Source organism: Cricetulus griseus, chromosome 2, assembly GCF_003668045.3.
Source record: "Cricetulus griseus strain 17A/GY chromosome 2, alternate assembly CriGri-PICRH-1.0, whole genome shotgun sequence".
Taxonomy (NCBI): domain Eukaryota; kingdom Metazoa; phylum Chordata; class Mammalia; order Rodentia; family Cricetidae; genus Cricetulus; species Cricetulus griseus.
Genome location: NC_048595.1, coordinates 211,675,659 through 211,697,904, shown reverse-complemented (window position 1 = coordinate 211,697,904; position 22,246 = coordinate 211,675,659). Strand labels below are relative to the sequence as shown.

Below are 22,246 nucleotides of genomic sequence, written 5' to 3'. Positions count from 1 at the left end.
TAAAATAAGAAAATAAGTCCAAATATGTTAAAGACCCATTTGCTCAGTGGGTAAGCATTATGAGTGCTCCTTTTCTTGGAGGTCTAATCTGTCCCACACAAGTGACGTGTATTACTTCCATGTCATAAAGAACATATGTAGAATGCTTCAGCATTTCTGTCCTGCAGCAGAGAAGCTTGCAAACAGCAGGAGATGAAGCCACTGCCTGCCTCAGCCTAGTTTGGCATAAGTGATATCATCACTGTTATCAAGACTACTCTTCCTATTCTACAGTCTCTCGTCCTGAGTTAGGAAGGAGTGGTGGGATCAGCAGAAGAATAAAACTTACAGATAGTAGTAGGGGCCTTGTGCTCAAACCCTTCCTGGGGAATTTTTCCCTAAAGTTTCCCCTTGATGGAATCTGTGGTCAAACTCTTGCCCTGGGCATCTATGAAGGGCTTTTGTGATGGGGGATGTCTTTCTCTATGCTGTGAATATATGTTTCTCTTATTGGTTGATGAATAAAGCTCTTTTGGCCAATGAACAAGCAGGGTGTAGCCAGGCAGAAAATATAGATGGGGCTACCAGATTAGGAGAATTCTGAGAAGAGGAACTCAGAGAGTGAGTCCAGAAAAAGATGCCATGTAGCTGCCAAGAAAGCAAGAGGCTCAGGCATCACCAGTAAGCCAAGACCATGTGGAGATACACAAATTAGTAGAATGGGCTAATTGTTAAGAGAGAGATAGCCTATAAGAAGCCTGAGCCATTGCCCAAACAGTTGATAATTAATATTAGCCTCTGTGTGTTTACTTGGGACCAAATAGCAGTAGGACAGAAACCTGTGTCTACACTTTTGGTTCCTTGTATTCTAATAGTCTGATCCTGTTTTGTCTGGGCTGTCTTACAGGTATGAGACATCTCTGTTGGATTTGGTTCAGTCTCTGGGCCCAAATTCTGCTTCTAAATCTCAGCCCCATCCATTCAGAGCAACAGGAGTGTGGAGTACTTTCCAACCTAGCCCTCAGAAATCTACCTGGAAGAGAGTGGGGACACACAAGAGCACTGAAGACCTGGAGGAGAATCAGATTCTGGAAGACATATTTTTCATATGACTTTGAAGCACGTGCTACAAAATTTCCATAGGAAATATTTGGGTTCCTTTACATGTTGATGTAGGATGTTAAATTACTTAATTGCAAAGCAGCCAAATCTCTCCTTTCACAGGGACCTATCTTTCTGGCATCCTCTTCAGTATTAATACAGAAATTATTCTAATAAATCAGGGTTGTTTTTGTCAGACCAATCAGAAAACAGGCTAAAAAGAGGTGGGCTTAGGGATAGGATCTTTTCTATGCCAAACAGAGATTAGAAATTTAGGATAGTTAGTACATGTCAGACACCATGGATATCTACTGTCATTTTAAGAGTGTTCTCAATTTACTGCTGCAAAAAGTTGGATCTTTGCTTTCATAAGGAAAGTATCCACTTCTGGAGGAGTCTTCTTTCTTCACCCTTTCTCTCCTCACTAAGTGTGGCTGTTCACTCCAAAACTGAAGTTAGTAACCCTAATATCACCACCACTTGGGACCAAATACATGTGAATCATAGTGCTCATCAACATGGTCATTGCTGTTTCTTACACCAAAAAGCTCAGTGGGTTAGAGGGAAGTTTCCAGCCAGACTGTGGCATTAAAACCACAGGTGAGAATGGCTGCCTGGGGAAATCTACCTGTGTCCCATGATGGACATTTCTTGTTGACTCCAATTCCAGGTGTTGTTGTGAACTTCCCTCATGATTGTGTCTGGGGAAGACGGCTCTAGAGAAAGAATGGTGCCCAGCAGCTGCAGGTTGGCAGGTTTCTTCTTCCCTTTCCCACTCCATAAGGATGTAGTATCCTAGTTTGACTGCCCCTGGGTACACTGAATCTAGGAAAGCTCTGCTGAGCATCCTTATTAGCCTAGATAGGAATCCTTTCTCTCCAGACTGAGCTCAATCCTGTTGATTCTACCCAGTCTCCCTCCCCTTTGAGACTCTCAATTCCATACTCTTCATCTGAGGCAAATACAAGGGCAAGACTAATTACTTGTAGTCATTGCATTTGGAAGTTGAAAGTTCATTGCAGGTTCCAATTTTCTTTTCAAATTTGCCCTGAGAATGACTAGAACAGACTTGTTCCATTTCAAAACATGAAAACACTTTCAGGGTATGCCTATGGAGTGGCAGAAATGGCAGTTAGGTTTTCAGAACCACCTTCTCTCTATCCTGTATGTGGCAGACATACCTATAGCTTCACTATACCTATCCCTCAGACGTGCCTCTGAGCATCAGTGTTCTTGCTACTCCAAATTATGTGTCTCCAGAAGAATAAGAAGTAGAATCTGGTCTCTTTAAGAAGCTTATTTACCCTTGGGAAAGTCATGAACACCCTAAAAATCAAGGACTTTTTCTGGGTGCCATGCCAGTGAATGGAATTTAATTGCTTCTGCACCTTACCAACAGGGGAAGTTTGTAAGAGAGGGAAAAAAATGAGTTTTCAGGGGAGCATCAGTGAGTACAATTTTCATGCTTCACACTCCCTGCCAGTTGCTTCTCTATTCTTCAGGCATTGGAGGGGGGAGTGGCAATATGAGGATGGTAGGAAGGGAATATGTATATAACCTAGTGGCTTTGTTACTAATTGAATGATATATGTCAACATTTTAATCTGTATTAAATTTACTTTGAGATATATGTGTTGTTGCAGAGTACTTGGGCTTGAGCTATTGTAGCCTATCCCACAGAAGAATGGGAAGAAAGTAGGAACCATGTGACCACTACTGATAATGCTCCCTGCAGTGGCTGGTTGGGACTTGCTTGGCCAGTCCCTAGATGTTTTCTCAAAGCAAGACTGCACATACACTGTGAATGTGACAGCTAAGATATTGCCCACATTGCAAACTGCCACCCTGTAAGAGAAAAACTAATCAGTGTTTGCAAAATGGACCCAGAGTATGTTCACTGGACTCACCAAGTGAAGCCCAAGGGCTTGATATTAAAAGATTAATCAAGGAATACCTTTTGTGGCCAGTCCCCTTCCAAGAGGCACATTTGGGTCTCTCCAGACCTGACCCAAGATGGGGGACTCATCCAGAGCATTTCAGGTGTCATGAAGAAGACCTGGCTGTCTCCTCTAGAGCCACTTTTCCCTGGCTATGCTTCAGTACCAGGTTTATCTTAGAGGGGAGGGATAAGGGCCTAAAAGAAGTTGCTACGGTTGTCTAAAGTATGTTAGTTTTAACATTGACAAATGTTTGTGGTAACTTGGTAAACAATCTATATAGCTGTTTTCCTCATGTGGTTTTGATAATGAATTGTTTTCTTTCACAACATCAGATCAGTGGGGTATAGTTTTAAAGCAAGAGCAGAACCCCAAATTATCAAAGTATTATTCTCTCCTTGTTGTTTGTTGGGACAACAGAAGTGCATGGCCATTTGAAAAAATGGAAATAGTGTGCCACATCCTAGTTGGTGGTCCCAGTGCAGCTCCAGCTCATTCCCACCACCAGGACATCAGGACTCAGTAGGTTCTGTAGTTTCTGGGATGTATAGTTCAATCTAAGCACACTATTGAGTCCATCCCCATAGCATCTCAGCAAGAAAGACACATCACATCACTTAGAGATAGTTGTGGTCCTGCCCAGTGGGTTTTAGGTCCTTGAAAAATCCAAGCAAGGGTTTGCATAGATTCATAGTTCCAAGATCACACTCTTGTGTTCCCCCAAAACAGCCAAAGACCCTGACTGGCTTCCTTCAGTCCAGCCTGTCACCCCCACCTCAACAAGAACTCTGGGCAGCTGCCTCTCAGAGGCTCAGGTGCAGAGAGCAGAATCACCAATCAGCCCTCTCTTACATTGCAAATGAAATAAGTAAGCCATTTGCTTATACGTAAAATGGTCCTTAACCATTATCCGTCCTAAGTGGACGGATAAACAGACAGCTAGAGAACCGTTTTCATGGATTAGTGACCCAATTGTGTGGCTTCTTGACATTTTTGCTCTACTTCTCACCTCTCGGGCTTCAGCTTTGTAGACATTTTCCCTCCTTGTTATCCTTACCACAAACACTCTAAGAACCAGATAAGCGCCTCCTTTTAATCCATCAACATTGCTGCAACAAAATACCTGAGGCATGGCCATTTACAAAGACCGGGTATTTGTTTCTTATATTTCTGGAGACTAGGCTAGGTCTAGGATTCAGGTACTGACAAGGTTGAATTGTCTGGCTATACTGTATCATCCACAGGGCAGGTGTCTTTCTCCTTATATAGCACAAGACTAGCAGATTACCCTAATGTTGAGGCAGCCTCCTTTTATAAGGGCCTTATGACCACTAAAGAAGTAGCCCAGGTTGTCTATTATCCCAAGCCCCTACTTTTTATCTCTGTCACATTAGCAGCACCTGAATTTTGAAGTGGACATACAAAAACAAAACATGTAATCCAGAATTGTCCATAGCTTCTCCGGTCTGCACTATTGTAAGTCCATTATATCCCAGTCTGAGCACTCGGTAGCCAGCTACAGAGCCTGTTAAATCCATCTCTTTTGTTTTAAAGATGAAAGTGTTTGTTTGTTTGTTTTTAAGTAGCTTGTCTAAGATCCCATATCCTGTCAATGGCAGATCTGGCTGCCAGGTTCACATCTTCTCTGCAGCACAGTATCTATCTTTGTCTACTCTTCGAAGAATTTCACCTATAACTGAGTGAAATTCCATCTGTCAGGAGTGAGCCATGTATTTCCTCCTCAGGGACTTTGTCCATTGGTAGTCCTCAGGGACTGATGCTACTGTATGGACTGCTGTAGAGAACCTGCAGACGTGGAGACCATGGAGATGGTCTAAAATGATAGTTTTAGATAGCAAAAACAAACATGTATTTCCAGGTATGAACAGCTTCTCTAAATAATAGAAGACATCGTATCTCTAGTAAAGACTTCTTCTGAAAGACAGTGGCCAAAATGAGGAGAGTTCTAGTGGAAGGAAATAAGCTGGTACTTGGAGACCAGTGGAATGATCTGTCACTTATATTGCCAAGGGGGCATAGCTACTTGGTTCTAGGCTGCCAAATCCTAACTCTGGTACTCAAATCTTTATCAGTGTTCTTGGGTACTTGAGTGACTTTACACTTTACACAGTAGATACTATTGCCCTCTCTAGGAAAGTGGTTAGCAGCATGAGCTATGAAACCAAAAAGACTGTGATACAGATCTGTTGTGAAGAGCCAGGTGTGGTGGTGCATACACCTGTAATTCCAGCATTCAGGTGCAATTTGGATGGTGGCCCAAATAAGGGCATGCTAAATAGCAGACAATGGAGTTTTAACCTCCACACAATGAAAAGCCTGAGATTCTTTGGGATTACTTGTTAAATGTTCCTCTAGCGTTAATGGTAGTCTCCTTTAGAGGAGACAAGATCTGGAAAGATAAGTAAAGTAACACCTATTCAATGTCTACTAAATGTTGAGTGAGCTTTGTAGATAACATTATCATTTAACACACATAGAAAAGCCTTAGAGAGGTTGGAGGTTGTATCTCAGCTGCTACTATGTGGACTAGGATTGAAGCTATCCATTCTCCATCCATGCTCTGTGTCATGTTCAGGCTTCTTGCCAGCAAAAGCAGGTGAGACATGAAGCAGAGACACTGTCACAATGTTGCCACAGGCTACAGAGAGACTAGAAGTTTGTCAGTGCCACCCTGTCCCCCTAGTCACCTTCTAGTTGTATACTTACAGGTCTGGAGAGAAGGGTATTTGATATACTACCATCAAGCTTCCTAATAATTCCTCCTAAGTCTGGATCTTGTGCTTACTCACCCATAGGACAATTAGGGGAAGTAGACCAGATAACTGATTCATGTGCTAGGGACTGAGTTGGAAAGACTTCAATTCCTGAAGAAGAATGTATACCAAAGGAAATTGGAATGCTACTGACTGATGAATAACAAGACCTTCAAGAGAGACATAAGAAGTAGAGAAAGGTCAGAAATTGCTCTGGCCAGCTCTCTCACAGAAGGATGTCAAGGAGAGTTAGCCAGGTGCTAGGCCCCATTAATATTCAAGGACAGAGTGAAGGAAAGGACTTCAGAGGCAAAGATGTATTCATTAGTCCTTGTACATTGCTGATAGGAATGTAAATTAATGTGCATTCACTTGAGAAAATAGCCTGGCAGTTTGAAAATGTCAAACAGTTCAATAATGGTCCAGCAATTCCATACCTAGATGTTTCCAGGAGAAATGAAAAGATATGGAAACAACTCATATGTCCATCAACTGACAATCAGATAAACAAATTATGGTATATTCATATGCCAGAATAGTACTTGGTAATAAGGAAATGAATACACACTACCACATAGATTAACATTGAAAACATGAAGCTGAATGAAAGCATGACATCATAAAAGACCACATGTGGTATGATACCATTACATTGATATCCACATAGGCGATTTGTAGAGACATGCCATCAGTGGTCACCTAGGAGTGGGAGATGAGAAGTGACTGATAAAGTCTTTGTATTTCTCTTTGGAATGTTGAAGATGTTTTAAAATTGAGGTAGTTGACTCCCAGGTAATATACGAATAATGGCTAAACTGTGTACTTGAAGTCATAAGAAAGGGCGGGGGGAGAAGACTATCTGCTTTGGTTTCTGAGCAAGCAGGGTTTCCAGAAAGTGTGTGTGGGAGGGGCTGTGAACATTTGATCTGGATCACTCCACCCTGAGCACCCTAAAAATCTGCCCATGAAAGGAAGAAGAATGGAGTAAAAAGGAAAAGAAGCTCAGGAGGTCTGCATAGGAGATAGATACATTTTCACAAGCTGTGGAGCAGGCTTACACCTGATTGAAGTCCACTGATTCTTAGTATAGGTCCTCAGGCCCAGCAGGTAATCCAAGAAAAGGCTTCATTATTCTAGCAAGAACAAATGAGCAGTCACATGTCAGGAGATGAAAGCTTCACAGGCCACACACTGCATCACGTATTCACTCAGAACTGGCAGTCGCTGTGTCAAGTTGTGGTAACCTTGGTTAGTTGTATAGAGAGGGGACGGACTCTCTCACTGGTATATCTATACATCCAACACACTTGCATCTGTGCTTAATTTAAGAATGCACACTGGAGGGGCATATGGAAACCTATAGTAGAAGATTGTTTATATATTAGATAGACGATAGGTAGATAGAAGAAAGAAAGGAAGGAAAGAAGGAAAGAAATCTTAATAGAATCACCAAATAATGGGGGAGGCAAAACCCCAACTTGATATCTCTCACCACCAAATGAAATTTCTGGTATAATAAATGGGTTACATTTAATTGAATTGTTGGCCAGATGGGTCCATGGAAACCCCCAAAGAACCCAGGTGATTGCCAAAGGTATTGGTTGTTCTCCACAAACTGATGGTAAGGCCATATTGCTGACGATAGCATCTGTATACATAACTCGTTGAACACAGAGAAGTTGAGCTACCTAGATCCTTCATCCCTACTGACTAGTGCTCCTAGTATTTCAACAGATTTTGTATGATACTAAAGAAGAAAGATAAATATCAACCCAACTTCAAGCCCTTCCATCTGCAGTGGTGATCTTCCCGATTGACATGCTGGTGCAATAGTGGCAGAAAAGTTGTGGAAGTAACCAACCACTATCTGATTGGATTTAAGGCCTTCTCTATGAGATGGAATCCATGCCTGACACTGCCAAGAACATGAGACCATGAACCTAGGGGAAAATGAAACACTACTGATCTGCTAAAAGAATATGGCAATAAAATGACTCCTAACAACATTCTGCTATACTCATATATCAGTGTCTTGCTCAGCCATCATCAGAGAAGCTTCCTTCTGCAACAGATGGGAACTAATAAAGACCCACAACTGGAAAATGTACAAAGAATGAGAGACCTTGGAACATGCAGTCCTAATCAGGATGTCATCAAATCCCTCAGGTTCAGAGTATGAAGAGGAGGCAGAAATAGCTAGAGGGAATGGAGGACGCCAAGAAACAAAGCCCTCTAAATTAACAGGATCGATGCATATATGAACTCACAGGCACTGAAGCAGCATGCACAGAACCTGCACATGTCTTAACCAGATGGGGTCCTAGAAAGGAAAGAAGTATACACAAGTATTGTGGTTTGTTTGGTGTTTTGCGTTTTGACTTTGTTGATGTTGTTGTTATTGCTACCTGCTTTGTTTTCTAATGAGAGAAAGAGTGTGGATTTGGGTTGGGATGGGGAGGATCTTGAATGATGTGGAGGAGAGCAAACTGTGACCAGAATATATTGTATGAAAAAATCTATTTTAATAAAAATTATGGGTATAAAATGTGAGCAAACTAATTCCAAAAATGGAGTATATAGGCGTACCAACCAAGGACACAGAAAACATTATGGGTAGGAAGAACTGGAGAGGACAAAAATTATGTCATTGTGGTGTGATGATTTGGAATAACAGTTTACCCAAGACAGAATATATGAATCCACAATGTAATGAAAAAAGAATACAAAGCATGGCCCTGTGACGTAGAGTGCAGGAAAGCCCGGGCAGCTCACAGAGCATTCGCTGTACACCAGCAGTTTGCTATGCTCTGTATCTCATGAAATCTGTAGGAAGTGGGCTTCTTTTCAGAGTTTACAATTGATTTCAGTATAAGGGTTTTCCTCATAAGCCATCTTAAATCCTTTATCGGGTGAAACTGCACACAAATATACATCTATGCACACAAAGAGTTGATTGTTTTTCACTCAATAATGAGAATGAAGTTTAGCAATATTCATCAAGGTCATCAGGAGTGGTTCAAACTCAGAGGTGGGCATGGGAGTCATTGCTCTTTGCTTTACTTCTCTTTCCTATTTGGAGTCGATATCCAAACTATCAAGAGCATTTTCTACTTTCCAATCCCATCCACTTTCCCGTCTCTGCCAGTACTTCTCTAGGACTTCAACCCCAGAGAGCCTGCATGCGATGGACATATGACAGACTGTCTCTGCCTCACTCTTGTCTTCAAGCAGGGATCCTGCTAGAACCTCCTCTTAGTGTTATTATAAATGTTGTGTGAGCTAATGCAGTGTGCTCAGCCCAGAACCTAGTAAGCACCTCACCTCTGCCATCATCCTTGAAGCTACCCAAGGTCTTCTTACTATGTTACACTCTGGTTGTGGAAAGTTAAGTTTTCTGTGACTCTTGGATGTCTGCCCTTCAGAGCCTACAGCTCAAGACTGTGATTTCACTTGCTGCAGTCTCTAGACTGCAGTCCCGTTCCTCCTGTTCTCTTCCTGTGCAGTGTGTTCCAGCCCCTCTGAACCATGAGTTCCGGAAGGGACAGCCTTCCCCAACTCTATGCCTTACTTCAGCCTCTCATTACTTGTACTGTAATGGCTGTTTCCTTCCCTGATTTCTCCTTAAGGCTACCCACAAAGCTGACTAGAGTGAGATGGCCACACTTACTCATCACTCGGAACACAGCATGGTTCCTGGCATGTTACTGTAAGCTCTCCATCATTATCGGACAGATGGGCCAGTAAGCACTTGAGAGTGGGGGAAGAAAGGATCAAAGGAAACAGGCCCAAGTCTTTTGCAGTCTTGATACCATTCCAGGTTGCATGCAGCTCTCTCAACAAAGCAGAAAAGGAGGGCTAGAGTCGAGAGCTGGAGATGGTGGGCTTTGGGCCACCTCCATTGTTCCCTCCCTTATATGCCTTATATGCAATAGTAAGCATTTTCTTCCAAATTTAAGATTTATCACTTCCATACTTAAAACTCCAAAGAACTTCCCAGAACTTACAGAACAAGGAGCACAGCCCTAGAGAGACACATCAGGGCTCTCAGTCTCTGGCCCATGTCCTCCTTTTGCCTCAGCCACCTCTATTGTCTTCTCTGCTCCCCACTGCAGCTCACTGCTGTTAGACACAGCCCAATGATGCACTTCTCTTTCCAGATCCTTCTGAGTGAATAACTTGAGACTAAGTTGTCACCACTTTGTGAAATTTCCCTTATGTTCCTGGCATCATGTACTCGTGGCTACAGTAAGACTTGCAGACATGTCAAACTCATATCCCATGGGCCACATGTGGTCAAGATATCTGTGAAGGTGGCCCAAATTCTAAACTTACCTAAAACATTTTGAGTTGTTTTGTTGGGGGTTTTGTCCCTTTTGTGTGTGACTTGATTGTACAGTTTTCAAACATGAACATTGTATATAGTAAGTCATACAATCATGTTGCAGTATCAAAAGGTTGGCCATGCTCCAAGTGTAGAGCCTTTGTTATGGCCCACCCATCATGCCATATTGTACTGGATACTGTTTTTCTTATTAGAGTTCCAGGTGTCTAAACTAACATATATGCTATTTTGGAAAAGCTAGCCTCACCATTTGTGAAATAGATATCCAGGTGAGTTATTGATACCTTCTGAGCTTCAGACATATTAATATTAATTCATGAAATTCCTTATAAACATGAAGGTGATAAGTCTACCTACAGGTTTTATGCCTGACCTGCTGACCTAGCCCTCGAATGCTGACCAGAGAAAAATCAGAATGAGGTCAAAGTTCTCAAGAACATGAGGTGGGCACTGAGACATGTCTCCTTGGAACATGGAGCAATCAAAAGGCTTGCAAGCAGGGAGCAGTACTGGTGTTAGAGAAGAAATGCAAAAGGTGGCTGGCCAGACCACCCTCATTTGAAAGCTGACACCTCCCTTTTTCTATAGTCTGTCAACTGACTGACTGACACTCCTGTACAATTGTTCACAGTGGAATCCCACCTGGATACCCCTCTTTGGTTTTCCCAAATGCTGCCCCACCCTTTCTTTCTCTATACCTTTGCCAGCTTTTATTTTTCCTGAGGTGACCAGTAGGATGCTGAGATGAGGGAGACCATGCTCTACCCAGGTGAGATGAAGTGAATCCTCACTTTTTCAAAAAGTGAAAAGAGATTTTAGTTTGTTGGATTTATGCAGCATTGGAAAATGGCAATCTGTGTAAATTTTCTGTATTTTTCCATGGACGATTATTTATGGAGGGGCGTTCTTAACTCAAGTGCTAGAAATGTTAAATCATCATAATAAATTCATGCTATTCAGACTTATTACATCGTAATAATTTTTTCTGAGCATGAATGAGGAGATCCATGAGTTCTTTAATATACCATTATGTATTTCTTCTCAGAATGACACAGCTTACTACATCAAGCTGGGGAATAACAGAAGGAGATTTACTGTGTCAGGGGTGGGAAAAGTTAAAAGATGCTAAGTGTGAGAAAGACCCGCTTGGAGCAGTGATAGAACTCTGATCCCTTTGGCATTCTTCCTGGGGTGGAAGGAACAGCCACAGGGTGGTCTGCCTGGAGTTTCAGCCCAGAGCTTCCCACGGGTCCACTGAGCAGAGAAATGGGATCAGGGATGCCAGTGGCCTTACATCTTGGTCTGCCCAGGGACAGATATGAGAGTGAGGATGGGGTAAAAACTAAAACCACATCTCCCCATGATGACAAATTCTCATACAAAGCATTAGGCTGGTAGACAGCATCTTTGTAGAACATTCTTTCACCCTCACCTGCAATCTCATAGCCTCTGGGTTCATAGCCTTCCTCAAATTCTTAAGCAATCTGATACCAAAAAACTCAGGAATCACCTATCTTGTGTAAACTCTGAAGCACATAGTCTTGGGAAAGTGCATCACTCTGGAGACCCAGAGCACACAGTACAGTGCTGTTTCCCTCAAGGTCAGTGCAGATGAAAGTCCGTATAGCAGCCCTTACCTAGCAAAAGGAGTGCTGTGTTTAAAGATGTAGAGGCTGGAGATCTAAGATAAATGTGATGTTTAGTGGGTCAAGTTGGCACACCTTGAAGAATTATCTAGGTTAGGTGAGAGAATTCTGAGAATGCTGGGGATATTATCTTTTTCAGGAAAACTCACCCACTATGGGTGGCACCATTCTCTGGCAGGGATCCCAGAGTGTGTGTATAAAGGGAACTGAACAATAGTACACATCCATCTGTCTCTACTACCCAGCTGCTTCAAGCTTCTGACTTCTGTCTATCAAGAGTATTTTATCGCAGCACCAGAAGAAAAGCTAAAAACTGTAAGCAAGCTCATAGATGGCCTTAGGTGCTCAGCCTGCGCTAAGCAAGGCTGATGGGAAGAGACTTGTAAGATCCTAACCCTCTGTAGCAGTGTATTGTCTCCCTAGTGCTCCATTAGCAGCCTAGGCTCCATTCCTATCTGTGGCATTGTTCAGGTTTCTATACCAGTCCAAATAGAGTTGTTTCAGCCTGCATAGTGTAGACAGCATACATATTCACACCTGCCTTTGCCTTTCTTTGTCTTGCTCAAATTAGGGATCTGATGAAGGTCCTTCACATACCTATGGGATACACATTTGGTATTTTCACAATTTATCTGAAGGCTAGCAGGTGGCAGCAGGCCTCTCTGAAGCATAGACAGCTAGGGACTCCATGACCTGCCAATTCCCAATCATTGCTGCTTTCCACCACATGTCCTGCCTCAGGCAGGGTTTCCAGCTCCTTCCTGGCCCCAGCAGAGTAACCTACCATCCCAATTTTAGAGTGCTGCTTATCTGTTATTCTCTTCAGTCTGGGACTTTATTGTCCACACAGAGCCCTTGCCTCTTGCCTCTTGGCTTTATAGATCTCAACCTAGATGAATGTCAATAGCAGGCAGAGCTGAGAGCTAGTCCAAGGCTCTGAGCTGTAGAGGCCTGTACTGGTGCAGGGAATCATGAAGTTGACCTAATCTAGCTGCCTTGTGAGGCATGAGTCATAGGTTTTTCAGGTTATGGTGCATGACTCCTGGGGCACAATGTGCCTTCTAGTTTCTGAGAGACTGACACACTCCCTCAGGCAGTGAGGCTTACAGGCTGCTTTGTTTCTCCATATGTTCCCTCAGAAGTCAACAAAGTATGGAAATTTAACAGGACAATTGGTCTTGTGTACCTTGTAAATTTTGCATATGTCACTGGATCCTGGCAACTACAGCTATATTGAGCCATTATCTGTTTGTTTCTTATAAAGGTATAAAAAGTCTGATTGCTCTTGATAAAATTGCCACTGCTCAAGTTTTGCTGTGGACCCTCCAACCAGCCCATTTGTGGCCATCATGTCAGGTGACCTTGGCCTGGTAAGGAAATGTGGATGCTTACATACTGGGATGCTGTTAAGCCTTTATGTCTTTCCCTGCCCTTCTTCACTCTGTGTCCCTCACCTGCACACACACACACACACACACACACACACACACACACACACACACACTGTTCTTTCACACCTGTCCTCTCTATTTAGAATGGAACAAATAGAGCTGGGGAGGAAGCTTAGTAAGGTTGCTTGCTTTGAAAGCATGAGGACCAGAATTCAATCCCCAAAGCCCATGTTCAAAAAAGCTAGGTGTTATGTTGCACACCTGTAATCCCAGTACTGGGGAGGCAGAAATAAAGGGCTTACTAACCACCCAGATTAGCCTATTTAGCAAGTTTCTGTGCATTGAGAGATAGTCTTTCAATAAAAGGTGGACAGTGCCTGCAGAATAACACCCGAGGCACACACACACACACACACACACACACACACACACACACACACACACACTCACACACACACACACACTCACACACACGAATCACTGGTGATATTGCTTCTGTCTGGGTAGTTGTGATAGTTTGAATGTATTTGGTCCCCATAAATTCATAGGTAGTGGCATTCTTAGGAGATGTGGCCTTGTTGGGGGAAGTGTGGTCTTGTTGGAGGACACTGGATGACACACACCTTTAATCCAGACCTTGAGGCTGGAGGGTAGAGCTTTAATCTGGCACGCCTTATGTTGGAAGTGTATCACTGTGGGAGCAGGCTTTTAGGTCTTTTTCTCAAGCTTCATTCCGTGTGACAGTCAGTCAACTTCCTGTTGCCTGCAAGATGTAGGACATTCACTATTTCTCCAGCACCATGCCTGCCTGCATGCCACCATGCTTACTGCCATGATGGATTGAACTTCTAAACTGTAAGCAAGCCCCTCAATTAAATGTTTTCTTTATAAGAGTTGCCATGGTCATGGTGTCTCCTCACAACAATAGTGAACCCTAATTAAGACAGTAGTCAGGCTGTTTGAGGAAAGAATGGTGGAATGGACAGTGAACAGCTATTGTTCATACTGGCCACAGTCATTAGCTTTTATTCTTTCAGTATTTTTTCTTTATTTTTAATGGCCTCTTATCCATATGCAGTACAATGTGGGCTTAACAGTTGGAGATTAAATAGAAGCCACTCAACTATTTTGTGTTAACTTTACAGTGCAGACAAGTTTTAGAAATGATTCAAAGAATTCCTGTATAGCTTTTGCCCACAGTATTCAGAGTTCACACTGTTGCTCATTTGCTTGGACACTCACTGTTTCCCAAAGACATACAAACGAGCATACCATTAGTGTTTTTTAAAATAGTTGAGGGTAAGCTGAAGATTCAATAACCTATGTCTCCCAAATAGTTCTGCAGGCACAGCTTATTACATAACTATGGTGATCAAAGTCAGGAAATGAAAACAGTATACCATCATCTGATATAACACATGGACCTCATTTGACTCTTATCAGTTGCTGCACTAATTTTTCTTACAAAAAAAAAAAACAAATCCATGGCACATTCTGGCCAGTGTTATTATCCAGAATCATGAATTATAATTATTTGCCATATATCTTTAGAGGAGTATAAGCCATTTATTTAATAGTGTTCCCCAATTTGGGCTCATCTGATATTTCCCAGTGGTTTAGATTATGCATTTTTGCAAGAAACAGTGGTGTCATGTCCTCAGGATGTCAAACAGGAGGCTCTTGACAACTTCATCACAGTCCACAAGATATAGGCCTGGGTCATCTGGGTAAGGTGATGTTGGCCAGGTTTCTCTACTGTAAAAGAACTTCTCTTTTGTCATTTACCACTATCTTGGTGGCTGAGGCTCTTTTGAGACCACATCCATGTTGTTTCTCAATCTCTCACCAATGGAGTTCATAATTCAGCAGTTTCCCCACCTCCCAATGAAAACCTGTCTTCCACCTTGGGCCCCTGCCTTATACTCCAGCAACACAGTACTAGGAGACTGAGAGCAGAGTGTTTGCCTCTTACCCTCAAAGTGTTCACTGGGGAGAGAGCTATAAACTCTAAGCACTGCAGAACAGGGTATAAGCCCAGCCAAGGGATCTTCCTCTGAGGGAAATAGAGGTCCTCTGATAAAAAATGGGCCCTGAACTCTGCATGAAGGGATAAGAAGAATTTGAATGACCAAAAATCTGAAGAATCTTGAGGATCTGTATCCATAAACCAATATTCAGGATCCCTGTAGGATGCTGGGACAGTGGCCATCATCCCAGGAACACCCAGAGCCCCAGGGAGATGAGGACCTGTAGACTTCCTTCTAATCTCTTCAGAATGGAGCCAGGTGAACAGGGAGGCATTTCTGAGAGTGTGCAGGGCAAGGCATGAGGCAAGGGGAGGGCTCCTCCAACCCTACCACTTCTTACACAGGCAGTAAGTGCTACTGGACACCTGCTCTGTGCCAGCCCTGGAGTCGATGCTGAAATAGTTGTTTATTAAGTGGGTGGATGTCTCCAGCCCAGCAAGCAGTCTTCTACCCAGAGATAAGGGCAGAATAAAGGGGTGGGAGGAATATTGAGTGAACTTCTCTTTCTGGGGATGCATGTCATATGTAGGGATTGGCTGTGAGTACTCACACTATGCTCCACCTCTGCTCTTGCCCTGTCCACTGCCCCTTCTAGCACTTGGCAGAGAGTCTCAGACACACTGGAGTTGGGACAATCCTTGAGACCCAAGAGAACCACTCTTCAAAGAGGGAAACTGATGTGGCAAAATTTGTGCCCCTCTAGGAAAGCCTGATTCCATTCTTCTGGCCTGAGATTAGACTGTGTGCCTTTGAGGTTTGATAACCCAACTAAGAGGCTTCTGAGCCTTGAGTCACATGTCTACTCTGAACAGAAAAAGCTGTCCAGCTTAATGGCAACACTAAGAGAGAGATCTTCTGTCAGGAAGACTTGGATTCAGCTCAGCTATGCACTCTGAGACCTCCACAGTCCACTGAAACTTACCTGTATCATGAGGTTAGGGGTGTTGGGTGCATACTGGTTTAAACAAAGCCCTATGCCTTCTCAGCATGTTCCCTACCCCTCCCTAGGGTGTTTTGTAGTACTTCAGATCTGATGTCCTCTGTTCTTCCAGGCCTTCCACCCTTAGGTCTACTTGGCACCCACCCATCCTCCAACACTTGGATTTAGTGCCTTCTCTCTAGTCTAGGCTACTTGCCTTCCCTCCTCTAGCTACCTGGCCCTTCATAGTTCTACCTGCAGTTGTCTTCTGATTATCTAGGATTAGGGAACAAGGCCAGCTGATTTTAGTCCATTACTTTTTTGCAGTATGTTTTGGGGCAAGTTACTTACCTTGTCCAAGTTTCTGGTTGTTTCCATCAAGGAAAGTGACATCACTTTACAGAATGACCTCAAGGATTACAGAAGAAAATCAGCACCTCTGTAAGACACTGGAAGGTAGCTATTTGATCATTGCTTTGACCTCTCCACCCTAATCCTTAGCCCAGTTGGTATGTGCACAATGAATGGTTGAACACATTAGGGAAAAAAATGCTGGCCCGCTGTAATTTTAAATTAAAAGTAGAACTATAGAGGTCAAGTCTAACCCAAAGAGAAAGGCCTAATGATTGGAGCTGAGACCCTGAGCAGGGCTAGAGTAGTGTGAACTGAGGGCAAGTGTGTGTGGCCCACCCAGTGGAACCTCATGTTAGTTTATAAGGCTATGCATCCTGCCTGTACTTGTAAAAAATGACCCACAGTGACCTCATTCCTGAGGACTTTCTCTGATATTCATGAGGAAAGCAGGGAGTAGAAAAACAAGATGACAGCTAGTTCCTGGTCTCCTGTTATCCCAAATTCCATGCCTCTCCCACCAGACATGGATTCCAGGAAGAAGTTGGGATGAGTTATGACAAAAATTAGCCACAATAGAGATTCAGAAGACAAGGTACCCTCATGCCTTAGCTAGAGAAACAAGGGTCTTCAGGAGTGGTTAGTGATGGAGAATCAGTGTACATTCAATCTTAAGAATCCTCTTTGGGTGTTTCCTGAGTTCAGCATCCTGGGAAACAGCTGACATAGCATAAAAGGCTTTCACATTTCCAGCAAGTGCAGAAAATGTTAGTAAATATAACATTTATTTTAATTTAATTCCCTCTTGTTAATAACAAAAAAAGAAGCTAACTTGGATTTTGGGATTTCTCTCTCTCTCTCTCTCTCTCTCTCTCTCTCTCTCTCTCTCTCTCTCTCCTTCCATAATGTCTCTTTGTTCCTATCACCACTAGTTGTTACCAGGGAAAAGTAACTATGCATACACTAGCCACATGGGAGAGCCCTTTTCTCCCCTCAAGAACTCCAGATGCAGCAAGAATTCATCATGAGAAAGAAGCATGGTGGTTATTACAGATATAGCCATTTTATAAGCAAAATGGAGATCTGAAGGTAATAGGTAGTGAGAAGGGATGAGTGGGAGACATGGTGCAAGGGTGTAGGGTTACAACGAAGATGCTGTCAATGAAGACTGACAGCCAGAGAGAGAGAAGGCGTACAACAGCCCTTCAACTTCGGGCAACCTTATCAAGGGACTTACCTTTTTTAGCCACATTTTTCTCAGGGATAATGACACTATCATCATAGAATTATTGTGGAGAACAGATGAGAATCTAATTAAACAGCTCTCAACAAAATATCTAGCAAAGAGCAAGCACCCCATAAATGATAGTTACACCCATGCCTCAGACAGCGGAGTCTCCACAACAAGAGTGACTGCTCAACCGAATCCCTGAGTGTAACACTGGCAAGGCAAATAGATGCCTAGTTATGTCTATCCCCTCTAGAAACAAGACATGGTGTGACAGCATATGCCTGTGATCCCAGGAGACTGAGGCAAGTTCAAGGCCAGCCTGAACTATTAGGTGAGACTCGGGGGAGAAGAGTGAGCTGAGGTACTGCCACCAACACATCAGGCATCTAACTAAAGACTCATATCAACTGGAAAAACTCAGTGAAGGGAAGAAGGAGCTAGAATCAGGCTTGAAGACTTTATTGAGCTCTTTTCCCATCAAATTAGCTTGCAGCTTGAGGCCATCTGAGGCAGGAGAAAGGTGGCAACAGGCAGAAGCAATCATAGCAGCTTTGGGGGTGGCCGTGGGGTAAGAAAAGAGCAGAGGATGCGAGGTGCATCAGGTATCAGCTCACTGGGGATCCTGGATAAGAGCAACAGAAATATGCACCGGCATGATAAGGATTATCCCAGCATAGTATGGGTCAGCCGAGCTTTATGACAACTGACCTAAGTGGCATGGTGTCAGTTTTAAGCTCTGAGTGGGATGATAGCAGTCAGTGGAATATAATTAAGGAAAGGGGAGGAGACGACTATAGCCCAAACTACATTCATTCCAAATATGTATTCAGCCAAAGATTCCTACTTACAGTGTGTGTGTGTGTGTGTGTGTGTGTGTGTGTGTGTGTGTGTGTGTGTGTGTTATCAGCACTTTTCGGGTTGCTATTATCTCCATTTAAAGAAATCAAGGCTCACATACATTAACCAACTTTTCAAAGTGACACAGAAGGCAGTGGAGGGAACTGAGAATGGAATCCTAGTGGCAGCCCAAGCTTTCACACTTTCAGCTCTCAGACAATGGCCTCACCACCTTTGAATGGTACAACTCCTGGTTAGACCACCATCACCATCAGCAGAAGTGAGGCAAAGCAGAATTACCTAAAAATATTCATAGAAAGGCTACCAGGAGAAAGGATCTGGGGTTAAAGGAGTGGTCTAGGAAGCAGGCGCTAGCTATCTAGCTAGGTCTGGGGCAGCTGGGAGTATTGGGGACCAGAAGCAGGAGCCAGAGTGGTAAAAATTTGAATGGAGGAGAGTAGGTGGCTTATGGTGATAGATGGGAGTTTAAAGCAGAGAACTGAAGCCCAGAAACCCAGTGGGAGGGGGTTTTGGCTGTGTAACTTACTCCACATGTGCCATTAGCACTACTTAAAAGACATTTTCAAAACATCTACCTCTTTGAAACAAGCCCCAGTGATCTATAATTTGTCCTTGCAGGCAGAGTGACTCAACAGTGATGACAAATCTAACTGCCAGAAGTTAATAGTCTATTGAAGGTGATACATCAATGGCAGCTAATTATTTGTGTTTGAAGAGAGATTCTATTTCAGGAAATGGCCAAGTGGCATTCACAGTCAAGTCTGCTGTTGCCTTGGGCTAAGCTAAGCTGGGTCCCTGAGCTCAATGTCCACATATCCCTTTATCCACCTTGCCAGGCAGGCAGGCAGGCAGGTAGATTCTAGATTCAGTCTGATTCACACACCAGAACTACCACCCCTATACCAGAGGGATCTGTAGGGGAGTTGCCAAGTTCCCCAGACACTAAGAGCACTCACTGGGAAGTGGAGACAGTGCAGCACTGGCCAGAGAGAGGCTCTGGTATATCTGTGTCCCACTCTACCGGTGCTCTGAATGTGGCAGGGCTGAGTAAGAATGAGACAAAAGCCAGCTCTTTAGAACAGCTAGAAGGAGACAGGACAGAAATAAATGAAGTGTCTCCATGTTATTTTCATATTGGCAGCACTGAGAAGTGGGATGTGGAAAAGGCTAGGATATCAAAGGGGTAGAGGAAGAGCTGAAAAAACTCTGCAAGACCTTCTTGGGTATGCCCAGTCACTGGAAAAGTGCAAGAGATAGACCTATGGGTATACCTGTAGGCAGGCCCATCCTGCAGGATGGCCATATAGAGACCATGCTGGTCAACTTCCCACCAACGGTTAGGCCTCAGTGCAGGGTAAAAAAATGCTGAAGGGAGAAGTGAAGTATGTGGTGATGAAGTTCCTTGTATCTGACACCTGTGTCACAATGACTCATAAACTGAGAGCTGATGGGTTGGGCACACAGGGTCTATGATGCAGCTATCTTTGTTTGGGCTACAGTTGACAGTAAAGAATAGATTTTCTCCTGCAAATAGGGGCTTTATACAGTGATATCCTGCACTGGGGGGAAGGAGTGTCAGTAGTTGAGGGGTATAAGCTTGAGGACATAAAAAGACACTGGTTCAGACTTGACTTGGGCTATCTTGACTCTGCAGAGCCAAAGTGCTTTGCTAGGAAGGATGGGTGAGCCATGGGACCCATAGCTCCCTGTAATCTTATGGAGCATAAACATGCAGCAAGCTTTCAAAGGCTCTGTGCTTTGCTTCCAAGGTTAAAGGGATGCATTTTGTGTTCAATATGCTGAACATGCAGTAGTCACTTGGTGTGCAGTCTTGCCATCCAGGGCTTATTTTATCCAATTGATACCTTCATGATGCTCTGGTCATGGCATCACTCCATTCAGTCATGTGTTGAAGAGGAAGAAGTGGCTGACCAGCATCTCAGCCAGCCCTTCTCTGGTGGCAGCACTACAGGTCCCCACAGTCCAAACCCAGAGAACCTCTGTGACAGGCTATTGTCCCAGACACAAGAGTGGTAGTGGTAGGTGAATACAAAGGAGTAGATGAGGTGGTAAGTACCCTCAGGCCTGAGAATGACCATGAGCTGAAGTTGAGTTTCTCTAACTGGTATGGTATATTTCAGCTCTTAATATCCTACAGAAACCAGTTTAACATGCCTCAAGCCTCAAAACCTATAAATCCTCTCTCATTGCCCAGAGAATATTTTGGAAAAAACAACTTTCTACCCCTCACAGGAGTATTACAACCTCAGGCATGCAGTTATTAGAAATTAACTCTTCCGAGAGGTCTGGCCCCCTGGGATAGGCACAGCTGGTTTTCCCTTGCGTTGAGATCCTTTTGGGAAGATCTGGGTGTGGGAATTAATTTAGGGATAGTAGTGTGCTTTCTCATAGAACCATCCCACAATAGCATCACAGCTTTAAAGCCCTGTCCATGTTTGCTGATACATGGATGTCTCTTTTCTCTAGCTAACACTTCCGGGGCATGAATGAGACACATGGGATGGTTGCTTGGCACCAAACACGGGAAAGGGGGTGCTCCACGGGTGCCAGGGATTGCTTTGCAGCTATTCTTATCACTGCACTCACTACCCCACTTTGGAGAAGACAACCAGGAGTGAAGCAATGGCCCACCCTCCAAAATGGATGGATGGCCTCCTACTCCCCAAGGCTCAATTTGCCTCCTGCAAACACCTCAAACTAACTTCCCTACAGTTAACTATGAATTGTGATCAACTCTTGGATCCTGTTCATCCCTAGACCATATTTCAGGGTTGAATGTTGAGAACTAGGGTGACAGGAGGCTGGGGCTGAACACTGAGAAAGTATCTCTCAATGAAGACCTGAGAAAAACATATGGCTGGTATTCTTCTGTCCAAGCTGTTGTTCAGGAGTCCCATCCCTAGTCTCTAGTAAAATCGGTTTCTTGTCTTTTCCCACTTAGCATATTACTTACCTGCTCCCAAGGCATCTAAGACATTCAGAGCTTGGGCATCTATGTCATCTCTTAAGTGTGGGCAGATAGCACTCCTATGGTACTCCAGCTCCTCTTCCTATACACTCCCCAGGACATTGACTCCAAGGGCATCATCCACACTTCTGTTTTCTCCATCCAGGAAAACTGTCCTTTCAGGTGCAGGGGCCAAGAGTAAAACGCTCTGTGGCAAAGTTGGGATTGTGTCCCTTTCCTCCACTGTCTCCTCCCTGCAGACATAACATCACCTTGCCCAACTCTAGGTCCATCTTCAGGTCAAATAGCCTTGCTTTCCATTTGTCAGAGAGGAAAGGGGGACTGTGGTATTTATGCCTTTGCACTGTGACCAATTCTCCCCCAGGAAACCCAAACCAAAATGGGTTTGCAATGGAGATTCTCTTAAATGTAACAGCTGAAGTTTTCTTAGGGTGAACATGCCTGCCTTTTACTGTTCCCACACACTGCTGGGGTCACAGTGAAGACCTGTATGGAAGACCCCAGTAAAGGAAAGGCTCTAGACAAACCTTGATGCCTTGAAGCACAACTGGAAGGAACCTGAGAGCCACAGAGCAATAAGGACTCTTGAGGTTTTTTTTTAAACTGTGCTTTATTTAGGGCTAAGCTGGAGAAAGCGTCATCCAATAGTTACAGAAGGTTACAAGGAGTTTTAGGGAGTCGGTGTGAAAAGAGCAGTTGTA

At 43.6% G+C, this 22,246-nt stretch overlaps 1 protein-coding gene across 5 annotated transcripts in view; it reads left to right on the top strand.

The window, feature by feature from the left end:
- Positions 1-5,463, top strand: part of Kiaa1328 (KIAA1328 ortholog) — a 276,897-nt gene extending 271,434 nt beyond the window's left edge. For 3 of the 5 annotated variants that reach the window (XM_035440239.1, XM_035440240.1, XM_035440241.1), the window contains one exon: positions 887-5,463. In XM_035440239.1, coding sequence (XP_035296130.1) covers positions 887-1,091 — 205 coding nt within the window. In that variant the 3' untranslated portion in view covers positions 1,092-5,463. The remainder of the gene's footprint in view (positions 1-886) is intronic. The other 2 variants (XR_004768371.1, XM_027400590.2) reach the window with 2 other exon arrangements.
- Positions 5,464-22,246: the final 16,783 nt, after the last annotated feature.